At 39.4% G+C, this 20,932-nt stretch overlaps 1 protein-coding gene across 12 annotated transcripts in view; it reads left to right on the top strand.

Annotated features, from left to right (window-relative positions):
* Nucleotides 1-20,932, top strand: part of dysf (dysferlin, limb girdle muscular dystrophy 2B (autosomal recessive)) — a 104,619-nt gene that overhangs the window by 45,861 nt on the left and 37,826 nt on the right. For 5 of the 12 annotated variants that reach the window (XM_042401012.1, XM_042401013.1, XM_042401014.1 and 2 more), the window contains 8 exons: nucleotides 407-436; nucleotides 572-607; nucleotides 1,060-1,101; nucleotides 1,787-1,888; nucleotides 2,512-2,673; nucleotides 7,003-7,168; nucleotides 7,258-7,331; nucleotides 16,405-16,464. In XM_042401012.1, the coding sequence (XP_042256946.1) occupies nucleotides 407-436; nucleotides 572-607; nucleotides 1,060-1,101; nucleotides 1,787-1,888; nucleotides 2,512-2,673; nucleotides 7,003-7,168; nucleotides 7,258-7,331; nucleotides 16,405-16,464 (672 nt within the window). The remainder of the gene's footprint in view (nucleotides 1-406; nucleotides 437-571; nucleotides 608-1,059; nucleotides 1,102-1,786; nucleotides 1,889-2,511; nucleotides 2,674-7,002; nucleotides 7,169-7,257; nucleotides 7,332-16,404; nucleotides 16,465-20,932) is intronic. The other 7 variants (XM_042401015.1, XM_042401016.1, XM_042401022.1 and 4 more) reach the window with 3 other exon arrangements.

Below are 20,932 nucleotides of genomic sequence, written 5' to 3'. Positions count from 1 at the left end.
ATGGTGGAATTGAGCGACTGAGCTCTGCTGACGTCTTTGGTGCATCAAAGAAACGCACTGAACACCTCAACGCTTGAGTCCCTTTAACCTTTTAGCACTTTATTGATTGTTGCACCTCTTTGTTGCTGTTTTTGGTATTATACACTTGCCTACTTCCAGTTTGTCTACTTAAAATATAAATGCCATATCTCATTGCATTTGTCCCTACTGAGCTACTTGAGAATTCGTACTGGTTCACAGTCTTCTAATGACAATGACAAAAATGTAAATGAGTGTTTATGTAATACATTTGGTGTAAATGGGAGGTGATGGTATGATGTCTGACCTTTAATCCAGTAACTTAAAAATGAAATAAGTGAATAATCTTAATTAAAAAATAATTAATCTTTCCATTTTCTGTCTACAGCCAGCAGTTCACCATATTCCAGGTCAAGAGGTCAGTTTCTCTTTTTCATTTTTTCCTTTTCCTTTTTTATTTGATTTATTTCTCTTTATTTCCCCTTTTTTCTGTTTGTTGTTGTACATTTTCAGCCTCTAAAATCAAACTTCTCTGTTCCTCTTTCACACACAGGGAGACATCTTGACTTCCTCCCATGTTCTAGATGAGGTAACGCTGCACTGACACTGACTACAGGTCACACTTTTATTTAACGTTGTTCATCTTGTCAACACTTTGACTGATTGATCTGAATACATACGTGTAAGTTGAAATATTAATTAGATTAAAATGACAGAAAAAGAGAGTTCAACTGCAACATTATACAATAGAAGCACATACAGTCAAGAGCTTGGAAATCTGCAGAATTGGGAATACTTAATTGGATTTAATGTCTCTGGTGACAACAAATCGTTGAGAAATGTAAAGTAACTAAAACACATTTGAGTCCTGATGAATGAATGATTTTATATTTTGCTGATAATGTGTGCAGAACATTTTATACATAATGCTGATTATAATAATGAGATTTTCCACCTGAGGTACTTCTACAGTATTTTCATTTCTCTGCTCTTTGTCTTTGTCGTCTGTTTTTTTCTTCTCTGTCTTTGTTACTTCCTCAGTTAATTCTTCCAGGATTCCTCTCTGAAAGCCTGCAGCAATGGGTACAAAGTGGACACTTACTGTTTGCCATTTCTTCATCGTCATTGTCTTTCACAACCCGAAATCCCCCACTAACAGCATTTTAGTTTCAGTTGTATGCGGTATTTTTGTTTTTGTACAGAAGGCCTGAGATGACTTTTCTACTTAAAGTTTTCTCATGATCACTTTTTTTTTTTTTTTTTTTTTTTTTAATCCAGAGAAAAGTTTTGTATAATTGTTTTGTGATCTTCTACAATTTCTACAAGCTGTTTCTTTATGATCTCAGAATAATTATTAATTATGGTCCTTTTTTAATGAAAACAATGTTCATTCAATCATCATTTCTTAGATAAAATAGTAATATGACAGATAATTAAATGCATGTCTTCTCAAGCCTTCTGTAGATTTTTAATTATGCCTGTTGTTATTTTTAATGAGTTCCTTTTGTTGAAGACACAAATGCAGAAAAAAACAGTTTTTCCTTGTCTTAAATGTGATAATTGTGTAGTTTTAACACTCTAAAACTCATCTGACTTGTTGAAACTAAATACGATGTCATCTAACAGTTGCTTACATTGTTTTATGTCGCCTTGAAAATCAAAACTTGCCTGGCTGCAAACATCATGGCTCCATGTCTCGTGTTATCTCGTTTGTCTCTTGTGGATGACCTGTCTCTGACTCATCGCTGTCCCGCTTTCCCATTGGTAGCCGGAGGAGTCGGACCTTCCGTACCCGCCACCTCAGAGAGAGCCCAACGTCTTCGTGGTTCCTCAGGGCATCAAACCTGTTCTTCAGAGAACCGCCATTGAGGTACCATGATACGTGCTCAACAAACTTCCTCTCAGTTGCAGCACTTTGATGGAAACTCCTTCTCAACTTAAAGGAATATTCCACCGAAAATGTTTGGAGTATCGAGTACTAACCTCCTGTAGGCTTCAACGGTAGCTCTGAAAAATTGGTAGCTTGTCGATTGTTTTCCATTTGGCGTCTCCATCCCAATAAAGAAAAAGCCCCCCTGCACCACCTCTTGAAAACGAACGACAGTGCTTTATATTTAGTATTGGTGGGTCTATGCTGCTCTCTGCTGGACAACACTGAAATGCAAAACACTTCCTCACTTCTTTGTTTGTTGTGTTGTGATTTGATTTTAATGTGGCATTGGAAAAAAACATTTAATTCAGTTATTAAAGACAAAAATATTTTTTAAAAAATCCTTTTACCATGTTTTTAATGTCATTATAACACAGTAAATGCATGCTTAAAGAGGAAAAACATATAACAATTTAATTTGCTTTTATTTAGGCGTTTTAAATCTTCCATATTAGTCTGACAAAACACGCAATTATGACATTTTATAGACTAAAGAATTGGTTCATTAATGGGAAAAAATAAAGAGATAATAACAATACTTCTGTTTCTCTCCTGACCTGCAGATCTTAGCGTGGGGCGTTCGTAACCTGAAGAGTTTCCAGCTGGCCAGCGTTTCCACCCCGAGCCTGCAGGTGGAGTGCGGCGGCGTCACGATCCTGAGCTGCGTCATCCGCAGCATGAAGAAGAAGCCAAACTTTGACGACAACATTCTCATGCTTGATGTGGTGAGAACATGGAAGACCCATGCTGTACTGTACATACACACACACACATTATACAGATGTAATCAGCGGAGAGGCCCTGCTGCTTTCATGGCTAATGAGTTCCGCTGTGATGTGGTTTGCATCAGTCATTTATCTTCATCAGCGGAGCCACAATAATGTCAGTGGAGCAAAACTACTGGACTTTACTGTTCCTTTCCTTCCCAAAAAAGTAGAAATCTTCTGTTAGTAATTCTGCTGTAAGAAGTCACATATTTTAGACGCTTCCAGCTCGGTTCCAGTTTGATCACAAGGAGAAATTATTTCAACCTTTGTGCGGTTCAGAGTTGTAAAGATGCAGGGTGGTGGATTTCTACCATGACTACCAGTAAATACTGTATATATATGACTCTGGAACAAATGCTGACTGGATGCTTTTAAACTGCAAGTCACTGAAAAACGAGTACGTATGTCTCCAAAACACTGAGACTTACTATTGACCCTGAAAAAGCTTTTTTATTTATGACATCTAGAGTGAAAAAATCCCCTCAACAAGAATATTTCTCAAAAGATTTTATGGCTAAAATGTGTAATTCAGCACATTTCAGCCTTCGCGCTGACGAAGGAAAAATAAAACCGCTTTGCCGAGGCTTTTAAAATTAACAAGGGTGTTCAGCGCTGACATGTTTCACGATGCCATTAGCTCGCCCAGGAGGAGCGGCCGGGTGAACCTTGTTGAATAGTCTTGAAATTCCAAGTTTAGGAAGTTGATATGAGCTAGTTTCTGACCCAATTTGGCTGCAGTAGTGATTCTCTTTTAAATGTTTTGGTGCCGTTACCAGTTCTCACTGTGTTACTGGCAACATTTGGCATCTTTACTTGTACTGCAGTTTGAACCACAGGGAGCGACGATTAAGACTGCAGTTTTATGTGGCACCCAAAAGGCTAAAGCTGTCGAAACTCTTTCAAGAAGGAATAGATCAAACCTTACTCATGCAAACTAGTTACCGCAACAACAGCTGCTTTCTTCTGTTGCTTTTATGCAGCTACAGTGTTGTTTATTTGCTTCATTGTTACAGCTAATAAACAATCAGGCATTCGGCATTCCTCTTAACTAGTTAATCATTTTGTGGTCAGGGATCATCACCGGTTAAAAATGTATCCCAGAATCATTTGCTGACATGGCTGTTCTGGATTCTGGGAATCAGATCTATTGAGGTTTTCAGCTGTCAACTCACCACTTAATTAATCAATAAGTTATTGGTGATAGTCATAGTCAACAAGTCTGATTCATAATGATTCATCTCTGCAGCACTGTGTGTCAGCAGAGATCTGCAGAGGCCAGAGGAACATTTCTGATAAATCTTTCCATTGGAATAACGATTTGTGTCCTTAAATTACAAATTTACATGCTTATTATTATTATTTAATTCCCTTAATATCTAATCTCATCTTGAATAATTCCCTAATATTTCAATTTGTTTCTTGGCGTATTGCTGCCTTTCACAACATAGAGCATAAGGAGTAAGTTAATACTTTGAGAAGAGAGTTTAGTCCTTACTACTATCTATTTAGAGAGCTTTCAACCACATCTCACAGTGTAGTTTTTTATGTTTTAGCAATATAAAGACACAAATCTTTACTTAAGGGGTATAAATGGATTAATTCAGGGGAGTAAATAAGTACAATGAGTCCACAAACAAGTAATTTGAGGGAACAGTTTATCAGATATCCCCTACTTGTTGCTCCTTGAAGCTGCACAAGTGCCTCCCAGAAGACTTGAAGCTGCTTTTGATTATGACGAATCTAATCTACCGTTAACCTCAGCTTCACCGTTACCCTGTTAGTGGATATGATACAGAAACATCTGCCAGAGCAAGGTCGTTTGTTTGTTATTCAGATCTAACGCCGTCCTCCGAGAATATATTTCCACTGAATTTACATCGGTGCCATCACATTCCACAAAAGTGTTTTTCTTATGAAAAGCTAAGCTGAAATATGGAAATGTTATGCACATTTTTTCCAAACAGCAGCTCCAGAATGGGCTGTTAGAGTTTTATGTTAATAATATTAAGGCCTGAAGTTGATCACCTCAGTGTTTTATTATGACAGCTTTAACTGGAGTATGGAAATGTTCACATATTTTTCCTTTAAATACAGATCCTTACTTTGGCTGCGGCAGTTTAATGCTAACAAGATTAAGGTCTTGTGTTGACCACCGCAGAAGTATGACAGCCTCAACTGGACTGTGGAAATATGCACATATTTTTCCCTCAAATTCAGCTCCTGAACCAGGTCCAAGCATTTAATGTTAACAATATTAAGGTCTTAAGTTGAATGAGTAAGTGTTTTCATATGCCACGGGGGCATAAGAAAATGTCATGTGCATAGTTTCCTTAAATACAGCTCTTTGAAGGGTCTAACCACCTAATGTTAGCTCTAAGTTTATTGTGTGAGTTTAGCATCATCAGCTCTACTTAAGCCTTTTTTAAAGCCAGAGAGGTCAAATGGATTACAAGTCTTTTTCTTCCTTGAGCCCGCCTGGCTACAAGAGAGTATTAAAGGGATATTGTCTTTAAATGTTGCTGCTGTAAAAATCTTGAAAAGTTTAAAATTGAGTTCAAGCAGCAGCAGCAGCTTTGAAATCGACTCCAGCAGTTTGTCTCTCTCAAGCTTGTCGTGCGTTTTTTTTTTTTGCAACATCAGCCGCATCTCAGCTCTCTGTAAAAAAAAAAAACCCAGGAAAGGTTAAGTGAAGTCAAGCTGATCACATTAATGTCTTGTTATGACAGCGCCGAGGGATTCTTGAAAACCCCCAATCCACATAAAGATGCCGCATGAGCTTCTTCTGCTGACGCTTAACGTATATTATCAGCAGCGACCGAGAGATTTCAAGTGATGGTCTGCTTGTGTTCTGAAGCCGGTCGCCGCTCACACACGAGCTGAGATGTAGGAAATATAAGATGTGCAACTTGATTGGCAGTTACTGGGATTGAAAATGACAGATTGAACTTTCTGTAGCACTGAGCTTCAGAAGGGGTTGTGCAAGTTTTCCTTCTCGTCAAAATAATCAAAGTCAGAAAAACATGCCGTTCACAAATCCTGCTCATTACTAATAATGATGATTGGAGGATGATTATTGCAGTGCTAGTCAAGAAGTTTCATGTAGATTTGAGGGAAGAGTGTCATATCATATCTTCCACTTAGTTCAGGGTCTTCTTGATTCCTCCTCTGGATTATTGTACGTCTGTCCCTCGTGTTGCTTTCTCTAACTGAGGCCTTGTCGCACACGTGCAGCATCTGAGCGATTATTGTCTGGTTTATGGCTGCTCATTTGTGGCCACATCTTGTTGTATTTCCAACATGGCGCACACATGGATCCTTTGAATCCTTTTAACGTTGGCGATGATAATGGAGGGTATAGCTACTTATTACTTGTAACCACTCGGAGTAATTGTCAGCAAATGATCTTTGAAAGAAACGTCATTAACAAACACACAGATGTTGTGCTAAAGTTGGTAAATGTAATTGATTTTTAATTTAAATATAAGTTTTCATGGGGCTGATGATGCTGATCTCACACTATGAACTTTTCCTCCTTTCCTCACTTACTGTATTTATGTTGCTTAGCTTTGTCAATTTAAATATTTATTTCAAAATAAAACGATAAAACCTAATATAAAAGGGGCTATTGGATGGAAGGATGCCATGAGGTAAACACAACATTTGTGATGAAGTTTGCATGAAAAAGAAGTTAAACTGCATAAATATATTGCTGGATTTGTAAAATACTTGCCTATACTTCATGCTACTGAGGTGCAGCTTGGCACTGGCACTTTATTTTGAAAAGCAATAATTCTAATTGACAAGTGTAACACAAGTCATGCTGACATTAGATGACAGTCATTAGTTTCATGGTGCCTTCTTTCTAAAATTATCACGGGATGGAAAAGAACAGACTGAGCCATGTTGTCATTTAAAGTAAATGTTGATGTTCATGGTTTCACTTTTACATGTAAACATTTATTTAAAATGCTGAACTCAGATTTCAAAATAAAGCGATGTTTGTGCTCTGATTCCCCGCACGAAGATTAAATCTCTACATCATTTCTTCCTTTAGATGGGAGGGGTCAGCAAAGGTGTAACGGTGCCCTGATTGGACGGTCACCAAGCCGTGACCAATCAACTTCAGACAGTCAGCAGCCATAGCCAATCAGCATCAGGCAGGCAGGTGGCATAACCAATTAGAGTCAGGGAGCCCAAGAGCAGCCGTAGGTCATAGCTTGTGGTGTCTTTTTCTGTCCCGTTTCTTTCTTTTTTATAGTCTTTCTTTCTCTTTCGTCCTCTCCACAGAGACTTCCCTGTGAGGAGCTCTACATGCCGCCCATCGTAATCAAAGTCATCGACAACCGTCAGTTTGGCAGGAAGCCGGTGGTCGGTCAGTGCACCATCCGGTCGCTGGAGGATTTCCGGTGCCACCCAGAGGAGGAGCGAGTGGAGGAGGTGGAGGAAGGGAGAGGTACGACACAGAGAGATGGGTTGATCTGTAGCGAACAGGCAGACTAATAATTAATATTAAAAACATCTCTCTGCTTTGTGTTTGTTTAGGTGAAATGCCCCACTTCGTTAGCGGGGACGTTCTGATTGACATCGATGATCGGGAGCTGCTCATACCTGAACAGGTAAAACCATCCTGTCAGTTAGCTGGTTTAATAATAAGTACAGTTACCATAAATGAAGAAAAATTACTGCCTTTACACTGAATGTGACTTTTCTTATGTCCCATGAAAAGCCCAAAACCAACAATGTATCAGTCCATCTCTCAACACTCTCTGACTTTACTTCGCTCTCAGTCCTGAACCTATTGTTTCTGAAGATGTAAAGCTCTTGAAAAAGTCCACAAATTTGGTTTTATTCAACAAAAAGGCTGAGTAATATCCTAAAACAGCAGGGCACTGTAGTTTTTAGCAAACAGTACTTGAATAGGAGTGAATAGCACGTATGGTAGGGACTATTTTCAGCGGTGGATTAATACACATTTGCTGTGCTAGTGAGTATTTCTGGCAACAGGACAGTGTATGTGGGATTGATCAGTGTATGTGGGATTGAGTGTTTATAGTAATAAATTGAGGTGGAACTCTAAGGCACAGAGGAACAAGATATATCAGGCTTTTGATAAACACAATACTTGTTAGTATAATCTATCACTTAGAAGAAAATCTATTTTATATGTAGAAAAAGGAGTATAAGGCACAAACTGAGCTAAAAGCTTCCAGAGTTTATAGTAAAACTGAGCAAATTTATTGAACTTTTAGCTCCTTTTTGGAAAAGTTCTGGCAAACACATAAAAGCCTCACTGTGATGCGTTTTTAATTTGAAGCAGCAGCAGAAGGAAATGTTCAGTAACACTGTTCTAATTTGTCCGTAGCGACTGGTGAACAGGGAGGCTTCTGTCAATGAGATAAAATTACAAACACTTACACAAGTGGAGTACATGCATGAACTGTTTTCCTGTGAATTACTTGTTAATCACAGGAATGGGGGGACTCTACCACCAAGAATAAAACCTTCTATACAAAGAGATAATTACTGAATGTAAATATTTTGAATTGCAGAAACCATGTTAAATGTGATTAGTATCAAAAATGGGGTTTGAAATAATAAAAACCTTTATGATAATCACTTTAATCTGGAAGTGTACGTTACCTGAAAGACAAAGATCAGGGCAAGAAAGACCCTTTCAGTTTAAGTGTTACATACATGGAGGTTGTTTAGTTTAGTAGTGGTTTGATTGAAATAGACATCAGATGATATAATAGTTCTAAATAAATTGGATTAATTATGCAAGGAGGTGCCACACTGAAGCATATGTTTCAGATTTGTTCAATTAATGCAATTAGTGAAGTATTACGAGGAGTTGTCAGTGTGAATAATGCAAGATTTCTGTGCAGAGAAAGAGAAACCAAACAATCAAAGATCCTCTGAAAGACAGGAAACATTGAACTGTCACAGGTATCATGTTCAGTGGATGAATCAAACTATTAGATTTACAAAAAGATGCTCTTGTTTGCATTCGCTTAGTAAAAGAAACGTTTAATCTGCAGCTGAACTTTTGTTCTCCAGTTGTTCTTCATTCCAGCTGCATCTACTGTAAATGTCTTAATAACGACTGATCCGTACATATGTATGATGAATCTGTGTGTGTGTATCATGATGTTTCTGCTGTTTAACACTGTTTAACTGTGTACGTACATGCTTTTTTTTTGCATGTGGCGTGTAAAGACCAATAAGTGTAAAAGGTCAAGTATGGAGCAGACATCTTTCCACAGGGAACATCTGGGTGTGTGTGTGTGTGTGTGTGTGTGTGTTATGGCTGGACTGATTAAAAGGGGAGTCTAAATGTGTGTGTGTGTGTGTGTGTGTGTTTCTGTGTGTGTGTATTTAGTGGTACCAGCAGCATAAATAAACATGTTCTGACATGATGACATGGCAACCGTGTCTGTGGTCGGTGGTTGCCGCGGTGACCGCGAGACCCACGCTTGTCACCAATCATTAACATTCTCTCTCCCTCTTGTCTCTTTTTTCTCCAACTTTCAAACATTTAGTTTTCTCCAGCTCTTTCTTTCTTTTCTTTCACTCCAACTTTCAACATTTCTGTCTTTTTCTTTTTGTTTTTCCTTCTTTCTTTCAGTCTCTGGTGGAGGACTGGTAGGTTTGGTAAAGGAGGAACATGGAAACTATTTTCCAGTCGACCTAATCCCTGTTCAAATTTCTCTAGTTTCACACACACACATGCACACACAATTTACATTTTTATCACACACACACACACACACACACAGAGGAACACACAAACCTATAAAAAACACACGTGCAAAGATAACACAGACAACCACATATTCATGAGGACACATAAAGACATACATGAGTATTTCACTGTTTTCATACTAAACCCGAGTGAACTTTTAACTCCTCGTCACAGCTGTTCAAACTGCCTTTTTAGAGACATCAAACCTCAAAAAATTCATAATTTTTAGAGGTTTAATGATGTAAAAATATGTGATTTTTAACTACACAGTCATAAAAAAAGAGCATTCATATCACCCGGCGCAGCTGTGTGACTCATTGACGTGTTTTTAATCATTTTCGGGCGACAATAGAAGTGTACAGCACAGAAAAATAAGATACATGAAGCTTTGGATACACATTGTTGGTTTGGCTTTGCATATATTTGTCAACAGATTTCATCTGCAGAGCCAAATATAGAAAATCAGCAGTCATATCATATAAACTACTTGAATACCAAGCATATTGTTTACTGGACAGTCTCATGAGTTGCATTTTGTAGGCGACTTCCAACCGAACACCAGTGAAAAAGTTTGAGTTTCAACTTTGCATAAAACAACAATCCTTTACACCAAAAACTATCAGTTACTCTCAAAACGGACAGAACGGAGAAGTCTGTAAACATACGAAACAACCTTAAAATCCCCCCTCACACACTGCTGCGGTCTATGAAATGGTTTCTTTGTTTGTATTAGTGAATAGAGGATTGTGTAGAATGAGGAGACAACATAATTCGGTCTTATTGGTTTGGCAGACTACATGAGGCTGTCATATGCGCTCTTTTAGAGGGGTCAGATATAAATATTGCAGCCCTATAAATACTAAATATACACACAGACAGACCGCAGCTATCCTTGTGTAAGTCATGTTTGTGCTAATGTGTCGGGAGTGAAAGATGGAGAGAGAAAAAAAAAAAGGAAATGAAAGAGATGAACTGAGAGATAATAACAGAAAGTTGATGTTCTTTCCTCTTTTAGGAGGTTTAACTTGATCTTAAAGGGTCATAATTGTGGGTTTTCACACAATCATCTACAATTCATTTACACGTGACATCACAGCTGCAAATTTAAGAATATATACGACTTTATATTCGTCATCTACCTTCACTTCTTAACGGAAAACTTTTAACTTTCAGAGACTTGAAACTAGTCCATCACAGTGAACAGTGTTTGTTTTTCTATGTTTGGGCAAAGTTGCTATGAGTCCTGAAATTTCAGCCTGATGGATTTATGTTTTGCTGCCCAGTGGGTCCAGTTTCCAGGTCTCTCTCTTAACAACAACTGTCCCTATTATTAGTAAAGAACATCAATATCGGACAAATCGGCAGAGCTTTGGATTGCTTTCAATACCAACATTTTAAAAATGATTTTTTTTTCCTACAATATCGGCACATGGGAAGGTTAGTAAATGATCTGGAACATAAATGCGGTTAAGGTATTGTTACGTCCCATTGGTGGACTAGGGGGGAAGTGGAGACACGGTAACACAGCAACCGCAACTGAAACAGTCAAAGGAGAAGAGTTAAAGAATATACAATTTATTAATAACTATCCACAGTATTTACTTTTATAGAAAGGTTATCAAAACATGGGGGAGGGCTGGACAGAGTCTTGGCTTAACTGCTCACCATCTCTGGAAACAAAAACCCAAACTAAAGGCCTAACAGAAACCATTACAGCAGGGACACCAACCTGTTACCACCACCAGTTCTGCTGAATCCAAGATTACATTCAATGCCAATTAGGTTAAGGTTCGGCAGCTACAACAACTGGTTTAACCCATAAGAACCCATGATGACACAGGTGTCACCAACCCTTTCAATGTTCTGGAAAATTCCTTATACAGCTTTATCCTTGAAGTGACATCTACTGAACATCCTGGTGCAGTCATGTGACAATGTGTGAATCTGTGTACCCATGACATCACTTCCAAAATGGCAGTGTGCCTGGTCAAGCTAATTTTAAAAAGCTTGTTTTTTGTTACTAAAGGTAGATTTCAACCCATTTAACAATTCTGATGCTTTAATAAGACGTCCTGTATTACATTTAACCTGTTCTGACCACATTTCTTGAACAAATTGATATAAAACAAGTTATAAATATCGTTATGACATATATGTTACATTACAGATCTTTGACACTGAAAAAAATTCAGAAATGTGTTCCTTGTGGTCCATTTGGTCTGTTTTATATTCCCCATAATTTTCCTTTAAGGAGAAATGGGTCTGGGTTCTTATGGGTTAAATCCACCTACCAATACTGGTCGCCAGTTACACTGCAATCAATGGAGATTCAAGGTCCCAACCAAGAACCAGTCCAGCACATAAACCCCCTCCTCAAAACAGCAATTTGTCATTTTTACACCGTGGTTTTTGTACGGATTAAACAAGCAAAATGTTTGTTTAGCTCAGTTTTAGCTTTAGACAGAGGCAGGCTAGCTGTTTCCCTTTGTTTCCAGTCTTTATGCTAGGCTAAGCTAACCGCTAAGCACATGGTAGTCTCATATTTACTCTACAGATGTGAGTGTGGTTATCAATCCTCTCATCTAACTCTCTCTAAGAAAGCAAATAAGCCACCCCCCCCCCAAACTATTCCTTCAACATAAACACATATATAAATAAATTAAACTCTGCTATTTAATATTCATCCTGAACTGTAATTATGTAAAAACCAATGGCTGCCCTGGTAATAAATCAATAAAGACAGTGTGGCAGGTCTTTGGAAAATGTTCTGCAGTAGTGTTTAATTGTACAGGATTTGAAGTTAATTGGCTACAACGTGGAAAACCGCTGGACTGGCCCTTTAAGGTCGTTGGAGTAACGTTCAGAGACAGTGAATTTGCGGAGGACGGGTGATTTTTCAGGAAAGAATTCCAAGCTCGTGATGTCTGTCAACCTCCTCCGTTTTGAATAAAGGTTAAAACGATTCAAGACTTCTGTTCTGGATTCCTGCAGCTTGCCGTCTTTTCTTTTCTATCCTTCCCTTTCCTCCTCCTCCTCCTCCTCCTCCTCCTCCTCCTCCTCCTCACTTTTTCCTCTCTTCTGTCATCTGTTGTCATTCCTCCTTTTTTTTTTCTTCTTCATCCTCTCTCACTTTCCTCGCCCATCCGTCTTCTCTCCTCATCTCCTTCTCCTCCCCCCACCTCCTCCTCCTTTCTCCTCTGCTCTTTTCTTATTGTCTCTACTCCTTTCCTTTCTTGTCGTTTTCCTTTCCTCTTTTCTCCTCCTTTTCTCTCTTTCTTTCTCCTCCTTGTCTCGTCTCCTCTCTCCCTTTCTCTCTCCGTCGCCTCTCGTCCTCCTCATTCTCTCCTGTCCTCGTCCCCTTTTCTTCTCCTCTTTTCTCCTTGTCATATCGCCTCTCATCGCTTCTTCTTTTAGTCTCCTCCATCCATCCATCCTCCTCTCCCCACCTGTTTCCTCTCCTCCTCTTTCATCTCATTGTTTATTCTCCTCTCCTCTTTCACTCCTCTCACTACTCTCTCCTCTCATTTCCTCTCTCTCCTCCTCATCTTGTCTCCAACTCCTCTTTCTCTCCTCTCACCCCTCTCCCTTTCTCGTCATCCTCCTCTTCTCCTTCCCCTCCCTCTTCTGTCCTCCTCTCCACCTGTCTTCTCCCTTTTCTTAGTCTCTCATTGCGGTCCTCCTCTCTCAGCTACTTCTTCTCTCATCTCTTTTTCACCCTTTTCTATTCATTCTCTTCTTCTCCTTCCATTTTTGTCCTCTCCTCCTCCTCCTCCTCCTCCTCCTCCTCCTCTTCTCCTCCGTCTCTCCTTTGTCTCAGTGAAATCTTCCTCCTGGTGATCACTGAAGGGGAAAATCTGACCCCGTCTCTCTGCTACTGTCGATGCTGCTACAAGACAGACGTGTGGTTTGTGTGTTGCATAAACAAACATGTTCAGTCTGGTCCTCGTTAGTCGTCTTCTGTCTCATTATTCTCACGGGAACGCTCCCTCCATCTTTACTCCTCCTTCCTCATCTCCTCCCTTCCTTTCCTTGCCGCCTTCCCTCAACTTTTCCCTCCACCTTAGATATGTCCTTCCTCCTTTTACTTCCTTTTACTTCCTTTCTCATTCTTAACTTTTCCTTCTTTCCTTCCACCTTTCCTCTTTCCGCTGCGCATCTCTCGTCATCCTTCCTTCATGCTCCTTCTTTCTATTCTTTCACACAGCTGCTTTTCCTCTCCCTTCTGTCCTTTTTGACTGTCTCTCTCTCTCTTTCAGATCCTTCTCTCTCTTTTTCATCCTTCCTTCTCCTCTTTCATCCCTGCACAACTTTTGCTCCATTATACTAAAATCCTTCCTTCCTTTGCTTCTTTTCTTTCTACTCTTTTTTCCCTCTTCCTTCTTTCCTTCCTTTCTTCGTTCCTTCCTCTCTCTTTCACCTCTTCTCTTCTTCTTCTTTCCTTCTTTCTACACTCTCCTCCCTGTACAACTCTCTCGCTCCGTTCTACTGAACGTCCTGTCTTCCTTCTTCATCCCTGTTTTACTCGTTGCTTCTTTCCTCCTTGTGCAACTTCCTTCCTTCTTCATTCCTTCCACCTTTCCTTGATTTCATCCTCCTTTCCCTTCCCTATCACTCTTTTCTTCCCTCTCCTTTTCTTTTTTCTTCTTCCTCCTTCCATCTTTCCTTCTTCTTATTCTTCCTCACCTCACAACCGCTCAGCTCTTTCCTTCCTTTTGCTGCACAATTCCTTCTTTCGCTAATTGCTTTCTTCTTTCCTTCCATTCTCCTTTGTGTCTTCCTCCTTTCCTTATTTTTCCTCTTTCCTTGCTGCCTTGCTCATCTGTCATCTCATTCCTTTCCTTCTTCACACTCTTTTTTTTGTCTGTAACTCTTTTCATCCCTCTTTCCCTCCTTCCTTTTGTTTTCTTTCTGTTTTCTCACACAGCTCATCTGCCTCCTTTTTCCTTGATTTTCATCATCCTTCCATGTCACCCTTTTACTTGCACGACTCTGTATTTTACTTCTTCCCATCCTTTTCCCCTGCTGCAAACTCCTTCGCTTGTCTCCACTCTCTTTCCTTTCCTTCTTTGCTCCCTTCATTTCTTGCTTCTTTCCTTCCTCACACTGCTTTTCTTTATCCATCCGTCCTTTCTTCTCCTCTCTACCCAACTCCTTCCTTGTCCTCACTACTTGCTTCTTTTCCTGCACGATTCTCGACATCCTTCTTCCTTTATTCTTTCCTTCTAGTCTTTCTTCCTTGAACAACTCCCTCGCTTCCTCTTTTCCTTCCTTTTTCTCTCAATTCAACTCCTTCCTTTTATTTGTTCCCTTCTTCCCTTCCTGTCTTCCTCTCTTGTTTTTCACCACTTTCCTTTTCCTACTGAATTGTCTCAATTGTTTCACTGCTTGCTTTGTTTTTTCTATCAAATCTTCCTCTTTACGCAACTCAATTCCTTTCCTTCCTTCATCCCTTCCTTAACTTTTGTTTCTTCTATCATCTTCTTGCATTCCTCTCTTCCTCCTCCTCTACCTCTTTTCCATTCTTCTTTCCATCCCTCCCTTTTTCTTGCACTGCTTCCATCTCTTTTGTAATCTGTTTCTCTTCACTCCTTCCCTACTTTTATTCACCGTCTCCCTCCTTTCATCCCTCCGTTTTTGTCTTTTTTTTCTACATTTTCTGGTTTTCCCTGAGCTGTCTCTGTTTATTTTTTCTTTTACTGTTTTTGTCTTATTTTTTTTCTTCCTCCTCATCCCTCCATCCCGCCCTTTAATTCCATTTATCCCTTTAAATTCATTTTCTCATTCCTTCTTTTCTTTCTCTATCTATCACGCTGACAGTTGTTTTAATGTGGTAGCTCATTAAAGGGCATCCTCGTATTACCCCCTCCTCTACTTCTCTTTCTCTCTTCATTGTTGTGGCTCATTAACCACTCATCCCCTCTGTGATCCTTCCATCATGTCTAAATCCTCTCTGTTCTTTCTCTTTTTCTTTTAATTTCTTCGTGTCGCTCTTTGTTATCCCTTAACCCACAGGCGCCACAATCATAGACACACACGCACGCATGCATTGCATAAACGTCACAGGGCCGTCTCGAATATACAGCTGTTACCTCGTACTTTTCTCCTCTTCTTTTGCACTGATGCGAAAACTCAATTGTCTCGCTGCGTTTGAAGGGGAGAAGCTTTACTTTAAATGTTTGGTGACATGGGAAGATTAAAAAAAAAAGCATGAGCTAACAGCTGTGTGTGATGAAACCGAGTCTGGTGTCGAAATTAATGCCCACACCCCTGAAACAAACATCCAATTAAAGCGCTTTGACATCAAAATAACTGTGTGTGGATACAATAACAGTGAGGTAAAGTTCTGCACGCCTGAAACGTTTGCAGATTTTCATATATAGACGTTGCAATTTAAAGAAGTGCAACATCTGGTCCCATCTTTGTCCTTTGGTTGTTCAGCCCACATGTGGACGCGTCCTCGTCCCACCCTTCCATGTCTTCTTCTTCTTCTTCTTCTTCTTCTTCTGTTCCTCCATACGCTCAGCTGCTCCGTGACCTCATGTAAACACTTTGTCTTTTGGGCTCTGTCGCGGCCGATCAGCGTTAACTGAGCGCTGCTGTCCGCACCTCACGGAGCAGGGGGACCTCCCAAGGAAGCTAAATGTTTAAGTAAAAGTCATTTTTTCCTCCCTTACAAAACATGTTTGGACTAAAGGTTTTTGATTAATTGTCGCTGCTTGAGTGAACACATGATGATGACGAGATCCTGTGTGTTTGAGTCACTAATATGTCTGGTAACGTACCAAAATACAGTGTGTTTTGAGTGTATTTCTAACATTATACACCTACTTTTTGACTGATTATCTGTCTTTTTGTAACCAACCTACTACAATAATTCATGAGATGTGATGCTAATATTGTTGCTAACCAGCTAACCTGACAGTCTGTGTGTTTTTATGTGTATGTAGCTTGCAGACGGAGCCGGTTCAGCTATCATTAACCTTTCCACCTCTAGTTCCAGCCTTCATGTAGGTAACAAACTCATCCTTTAACTCATTTCATTCATTTATGTGTCAACATTAACCAGAATATCATAAATGCTTTTTTTCCTTCATTATAGCTGTTTAATTCCTCCTTCTGTTACCATCCATCAAATTTACAGAGATTTCTGTCGTTCTTCTCCATCACTCACCGTTACTTAACACTTGGTTCACATTGGCAACGAGCAGCATAGATTTTTTAAAACATAGATATTAGGGGTGTACCCGAATACAAATACATTATTCGGCAAAGCACAAATAGTGGGTTTTATAAGAATATTTGTTTCATACGAATATTTTAAAAATTATTTGTTTTTGGGAAGAAAAAAAAAACATGTCAAATACCAGTTCCCAAGGGATTCTCTCTCCATCACCTGTTGTTCCCCTTCTCCTTTCCACAAAGTTAGGGTGTAAAAAATAGGCAATAAATGAAAAGTAATAATCACCTTTGAAGTTCTTCTACATGTTACACGGTGTGCTGTCTCTGTGTTATGGGTGTATAAATAGATAGGTCTGGCTGCAATGAGGCGATGAGTAAAGTTTTAGCTCAGTAATCATAATAATTTTCTAAAATTAAAAGTGTCATAAAAACAAAAAAACAGGATTTTTAAGCCTCTTTCCACTTTTATTCGAACACAAATACAGATACAAATAATTTTGCTGCCTCAACAAATACAGATACAAATACAAATACTGGGATCTCTACACATCCCTAATAGATATGTACTGATTCTCTCCTCACCTCGGTTACCTCACATTTAAAGCATTTACATCACATTTGAGGGGTTTCATTGCATCTGAGAGTTTTTATAAAGAAACATCCAGCAGTCAGATACAGTTTACTTCTTTAATAAATCCTCATAAATGGTAATAAAAAAGAGGAAACAGCTGTCAGGTTTATGTAAAGAACAATTTCAGGTGACGTGTTTATTTGATTCAAATCTTGTTTTCTTTAATATTTTTTAGTGTAGAGTTGGTATCTGTTTAAACAAATCTATTTACTTAACAAATACAGACAAATAAACAAATAAGTAAGGTGCACATATATTCACATTAAGGCTCATCTAATTACACTCCATTTGACAGAGTAAAACAACAAAATTTTACTAGTTAAATTAGAGAAATGACACATAAAATAAAACATGAAAATATAAGCAAATCATCAGAAGAATGTGCATAAATTATAATGTTTTAAAACAGATTTCTCCCCCCTCAAGAAACTCAACAAACGATCCTCTCAAAGGTAGAATTTTTTTCTCTTAATCATGAACATGAGTCATCCAAGAACAAGAGAGCAAAGAGCAGAAGACGAGCCAGTTGTTGTAGACTTAGCTGATTTCCCAAAAACTTAGCAACAGAATGTTTTCCTTGTAATAAACAAAATCTGAGTTGCTTAGATTACATTTTACAGAGTTGTTATTTTAGTTGCGACCGACTAAGACATGTTGCAACTCCTCAAGAATGTTGCTATTTTAAGGATCCCCTCCAGACATTTTTGAAGACGAATAAAAACGCAGCTTTGAATGATAATTTGTGTTTTTTTTTCCACAAAAAAAGTTCAGTTACCTCAATAAAAATTTTTATAATGACATCTACTCCTTCTACCTCATTAAACATCCAAAATCTATGAATATGCAGTCCGTTCTCGGCATATGTGGCTCTAAACTAGTCGTGATGTCACAAATCCTACTCGTACGTAGACGGCTCCTCGGCTCCCAGGCTGGTGTTGATGGTTTCCTTGTTGGCGGAGCCTCCCTGAAGCCAGAGTTCATTGAGATCATCGATGCCAAGGCATAAAAACCCGGACAAACTGCGACAAGGCCATGTCCAGATCCGAGACCGACTCCATTCGGACGATCCATCGATCCCTTACACCCAGCACTCTTTTCCCCTTTATATTCAAAGTATTTGTGTGGTGTCGTTCCCTCCTTTTCCTTTATTATTTTGGTATATTTCGTCATGAAATAAAGGGACAGGTTGACACATGCACTGAAAAGCCCACTGAGATATGTAGACATACTCGTACGTAGACGCCTGAAACTCAGATTTAAGGTGAACGCGGAGAAACTTTCCACCTTCAGCAGATAAAAGTAGTTTTTTTAAAGTAGTTTCTTGACTGGAGGGACTCTACACCTGTCAGCAATGACACAAAATGATTAATAAGTGTCCAAAATTTCAGTTTACTGCTCACGATAGAGTAAACTCAGAGTCTCTGAGTAGTGAAAGAGTGAATGAGGGAGCGATTGCGGGCGCAGCTCAGCCACAAGTAGACGATTCTTCGTTTAGGATTCGATGCTTTACAGTAAACTGACTCCTCAGGTTCATGCCCAGGATGTGCTTGACTTCTGGAGTGAAAGCGCTTTTATTGATGAAGTTTATTCTAAGCGAGACACTGATGGATAACACTGGCTGCAGGGAGACGGAGGTCGATCGGAAAGGAATGAGATAAAGAAGAAGAAAATTGTGCTTTCACCCCGGAATGAAACAAGAAACTTTTTTTTAACATTTTCCCCCTTTTTTTTGGTCAGGAAAATAGTTTCAAAAAAAAAAAATCAGGGTTTTTACAGAGCGACACACACCGGGACGTGTGGTTACAGCAGAAATCTGATCCTAAGTCTGAACAGGAGACCACGCTCCTTGTTACATTCTTCCTTTTTATTTATCTAAGCCAGGTCAATTTGAAGACTTAGCTTGACCCGGACCAGACTGCACACACAAACACACACACACACACACACACACACACACACATCGTATGTACCCACACACATCCAGTAGTGCTCTCCCGTTCCGCCGCCCGACAGTAATTGGGGGTGATTTCTTTCTCTCCAAACAAAGATATTTGTTTTATTAAGGGTCAGATATTGAAACCAGTCAAATTAAAGGCTCGGCTTTCTGTCTGGCTGGAGCCAAAGTCAACAGAGCTGCTGCAGTATAGATCCTCTATACCACAACTCTCTGTAAGCAGACGTTTAGTAAAGACTGAGGGAGGGATAGATAAATGAGAGAGGGGTTAAGGAGGGAGAACGTGACTAAAACAGAAGCAGAAGGAAAGAAAAGATTCAGTTTTTTTTTTTTTTTGTAAAAATGAGGGGGGAAAACGACGGAGGACTAATATCTCATGGCACAAGAAAAAGAAAACCCTCATGTGATGTAAATCCTGGCTTCTTAATCTCTGGGTCGCGACCAAAAAAATGGGTCATGGGCGTATGTCTGATGATTACCAGATTACTGGAGCAAGAGTGTGTGTGTTTGTGTGTGTGTGTGTGTGCTCACTAGAACCATTTCCAAGGCGGATCAGTCAGATTTAGTTTCAGAGTTGGAAAAGTTTAAGAAGATCGGCTGTCAGTAGCGTCATGGGCTCCCTCAGACCTCGGAGACCACCGACCCCCCTTCGAGATATTCGAGATCTAACATCGCTCAGATGGAAAATGAACATTTTGTGTCGCGTTTCATCCGCAGCATCCAGTCTCGAAGATACTGTTTGTCATGGATCAAACCAAACTTACTCCTTCAATAAGATAGTTGCATTTGAAAAAGCTGTCAAGTCACTTCCCTACAATGCGGCTTTTACGTCTACGTTTACTATCGTTGACGTGTTTTGTATAAATTTGCGCCCCTTCAAAAACTGTGGTTGTACCGCGCCTCTCCTCTTCCATTAATTCTCATCAACACTATTCCGGTTCGTCGCCAAAAACCAGTCGAGTTACGTTAAAATCCTCACTCTGATGAAACGTTGTAGTTTCATAAATCCTTCCTGGCTGCTTTAGAAGCAGAATAACTAACTGAAATGGCTTCATACCAGCTGACTTTGCGGCATTTTTTTTTTTTTGGAGGGTGGGGGGGGGGGGGTTTATGAAACACACATTTATGGATCTATAATGACACCGTGACCAGAAACAAGATGTCAAAACGGCTTACTAAATCATTATTGTTTTTCTTGTTCTGCTAATTTTCAGCCTCAGACTGATGTAAGCTGCCGTTCACCTCCAGAATCTCAACGTTGCACATATTTTTCGCTGCCCAGAATCCAAAATGTGTCCGTGCCCTTCTGGATGACACGGCTGTATTGCTTTTATATGTCCAACGTTAGCCACGCGAGTCGGACTTTAGCGTACTAGATACTTGAGAATTAACAAACCGTCATCTGTGGTTGGTTATGTCCTGTTTCAGTCTATCTAATAATCATTTGGTGATTTGCGGGTTGAAATATGTCTAGATGTTGAGTTTGAATCTGGGCTAAATTTAGTTGAAAAGTTTTAAAGCTGCTATTATCATTATTTTTATGTTTATAATGGATCATATGACTGCGTGTAATATGACAGGTGTCACTCGTAGTGGTGAACCCACAAAGAAATTTTGAAATCTTTCCACTTCTGCTGCTCTCATCAGTGTGGAGCAGTGGTGACCTAAAGGTTAGAGAAGTGAGCTTTCGACCGAAGGGTCGCTGGTTCAG

Source organism: Thunnus maccoyii, chromosome 22 (assembly GCF_910596095.1).
Source record: "Thunnus maccoyii chromosome 22, fThuMac1.1, whole genome shotgun sequence".
Taxonomy (NCBI): Eukaryota; Metazoa; Chordata; class Actinopteri; order Scombriformes; family Scombridae; genus Thunnus; species Thunnus maccoyii.
The sequence above is the reverse complement of the archived record's forward strand: the minus strand, read 5'-3'. Positions and strand labels throughout refer to the sequence as shown.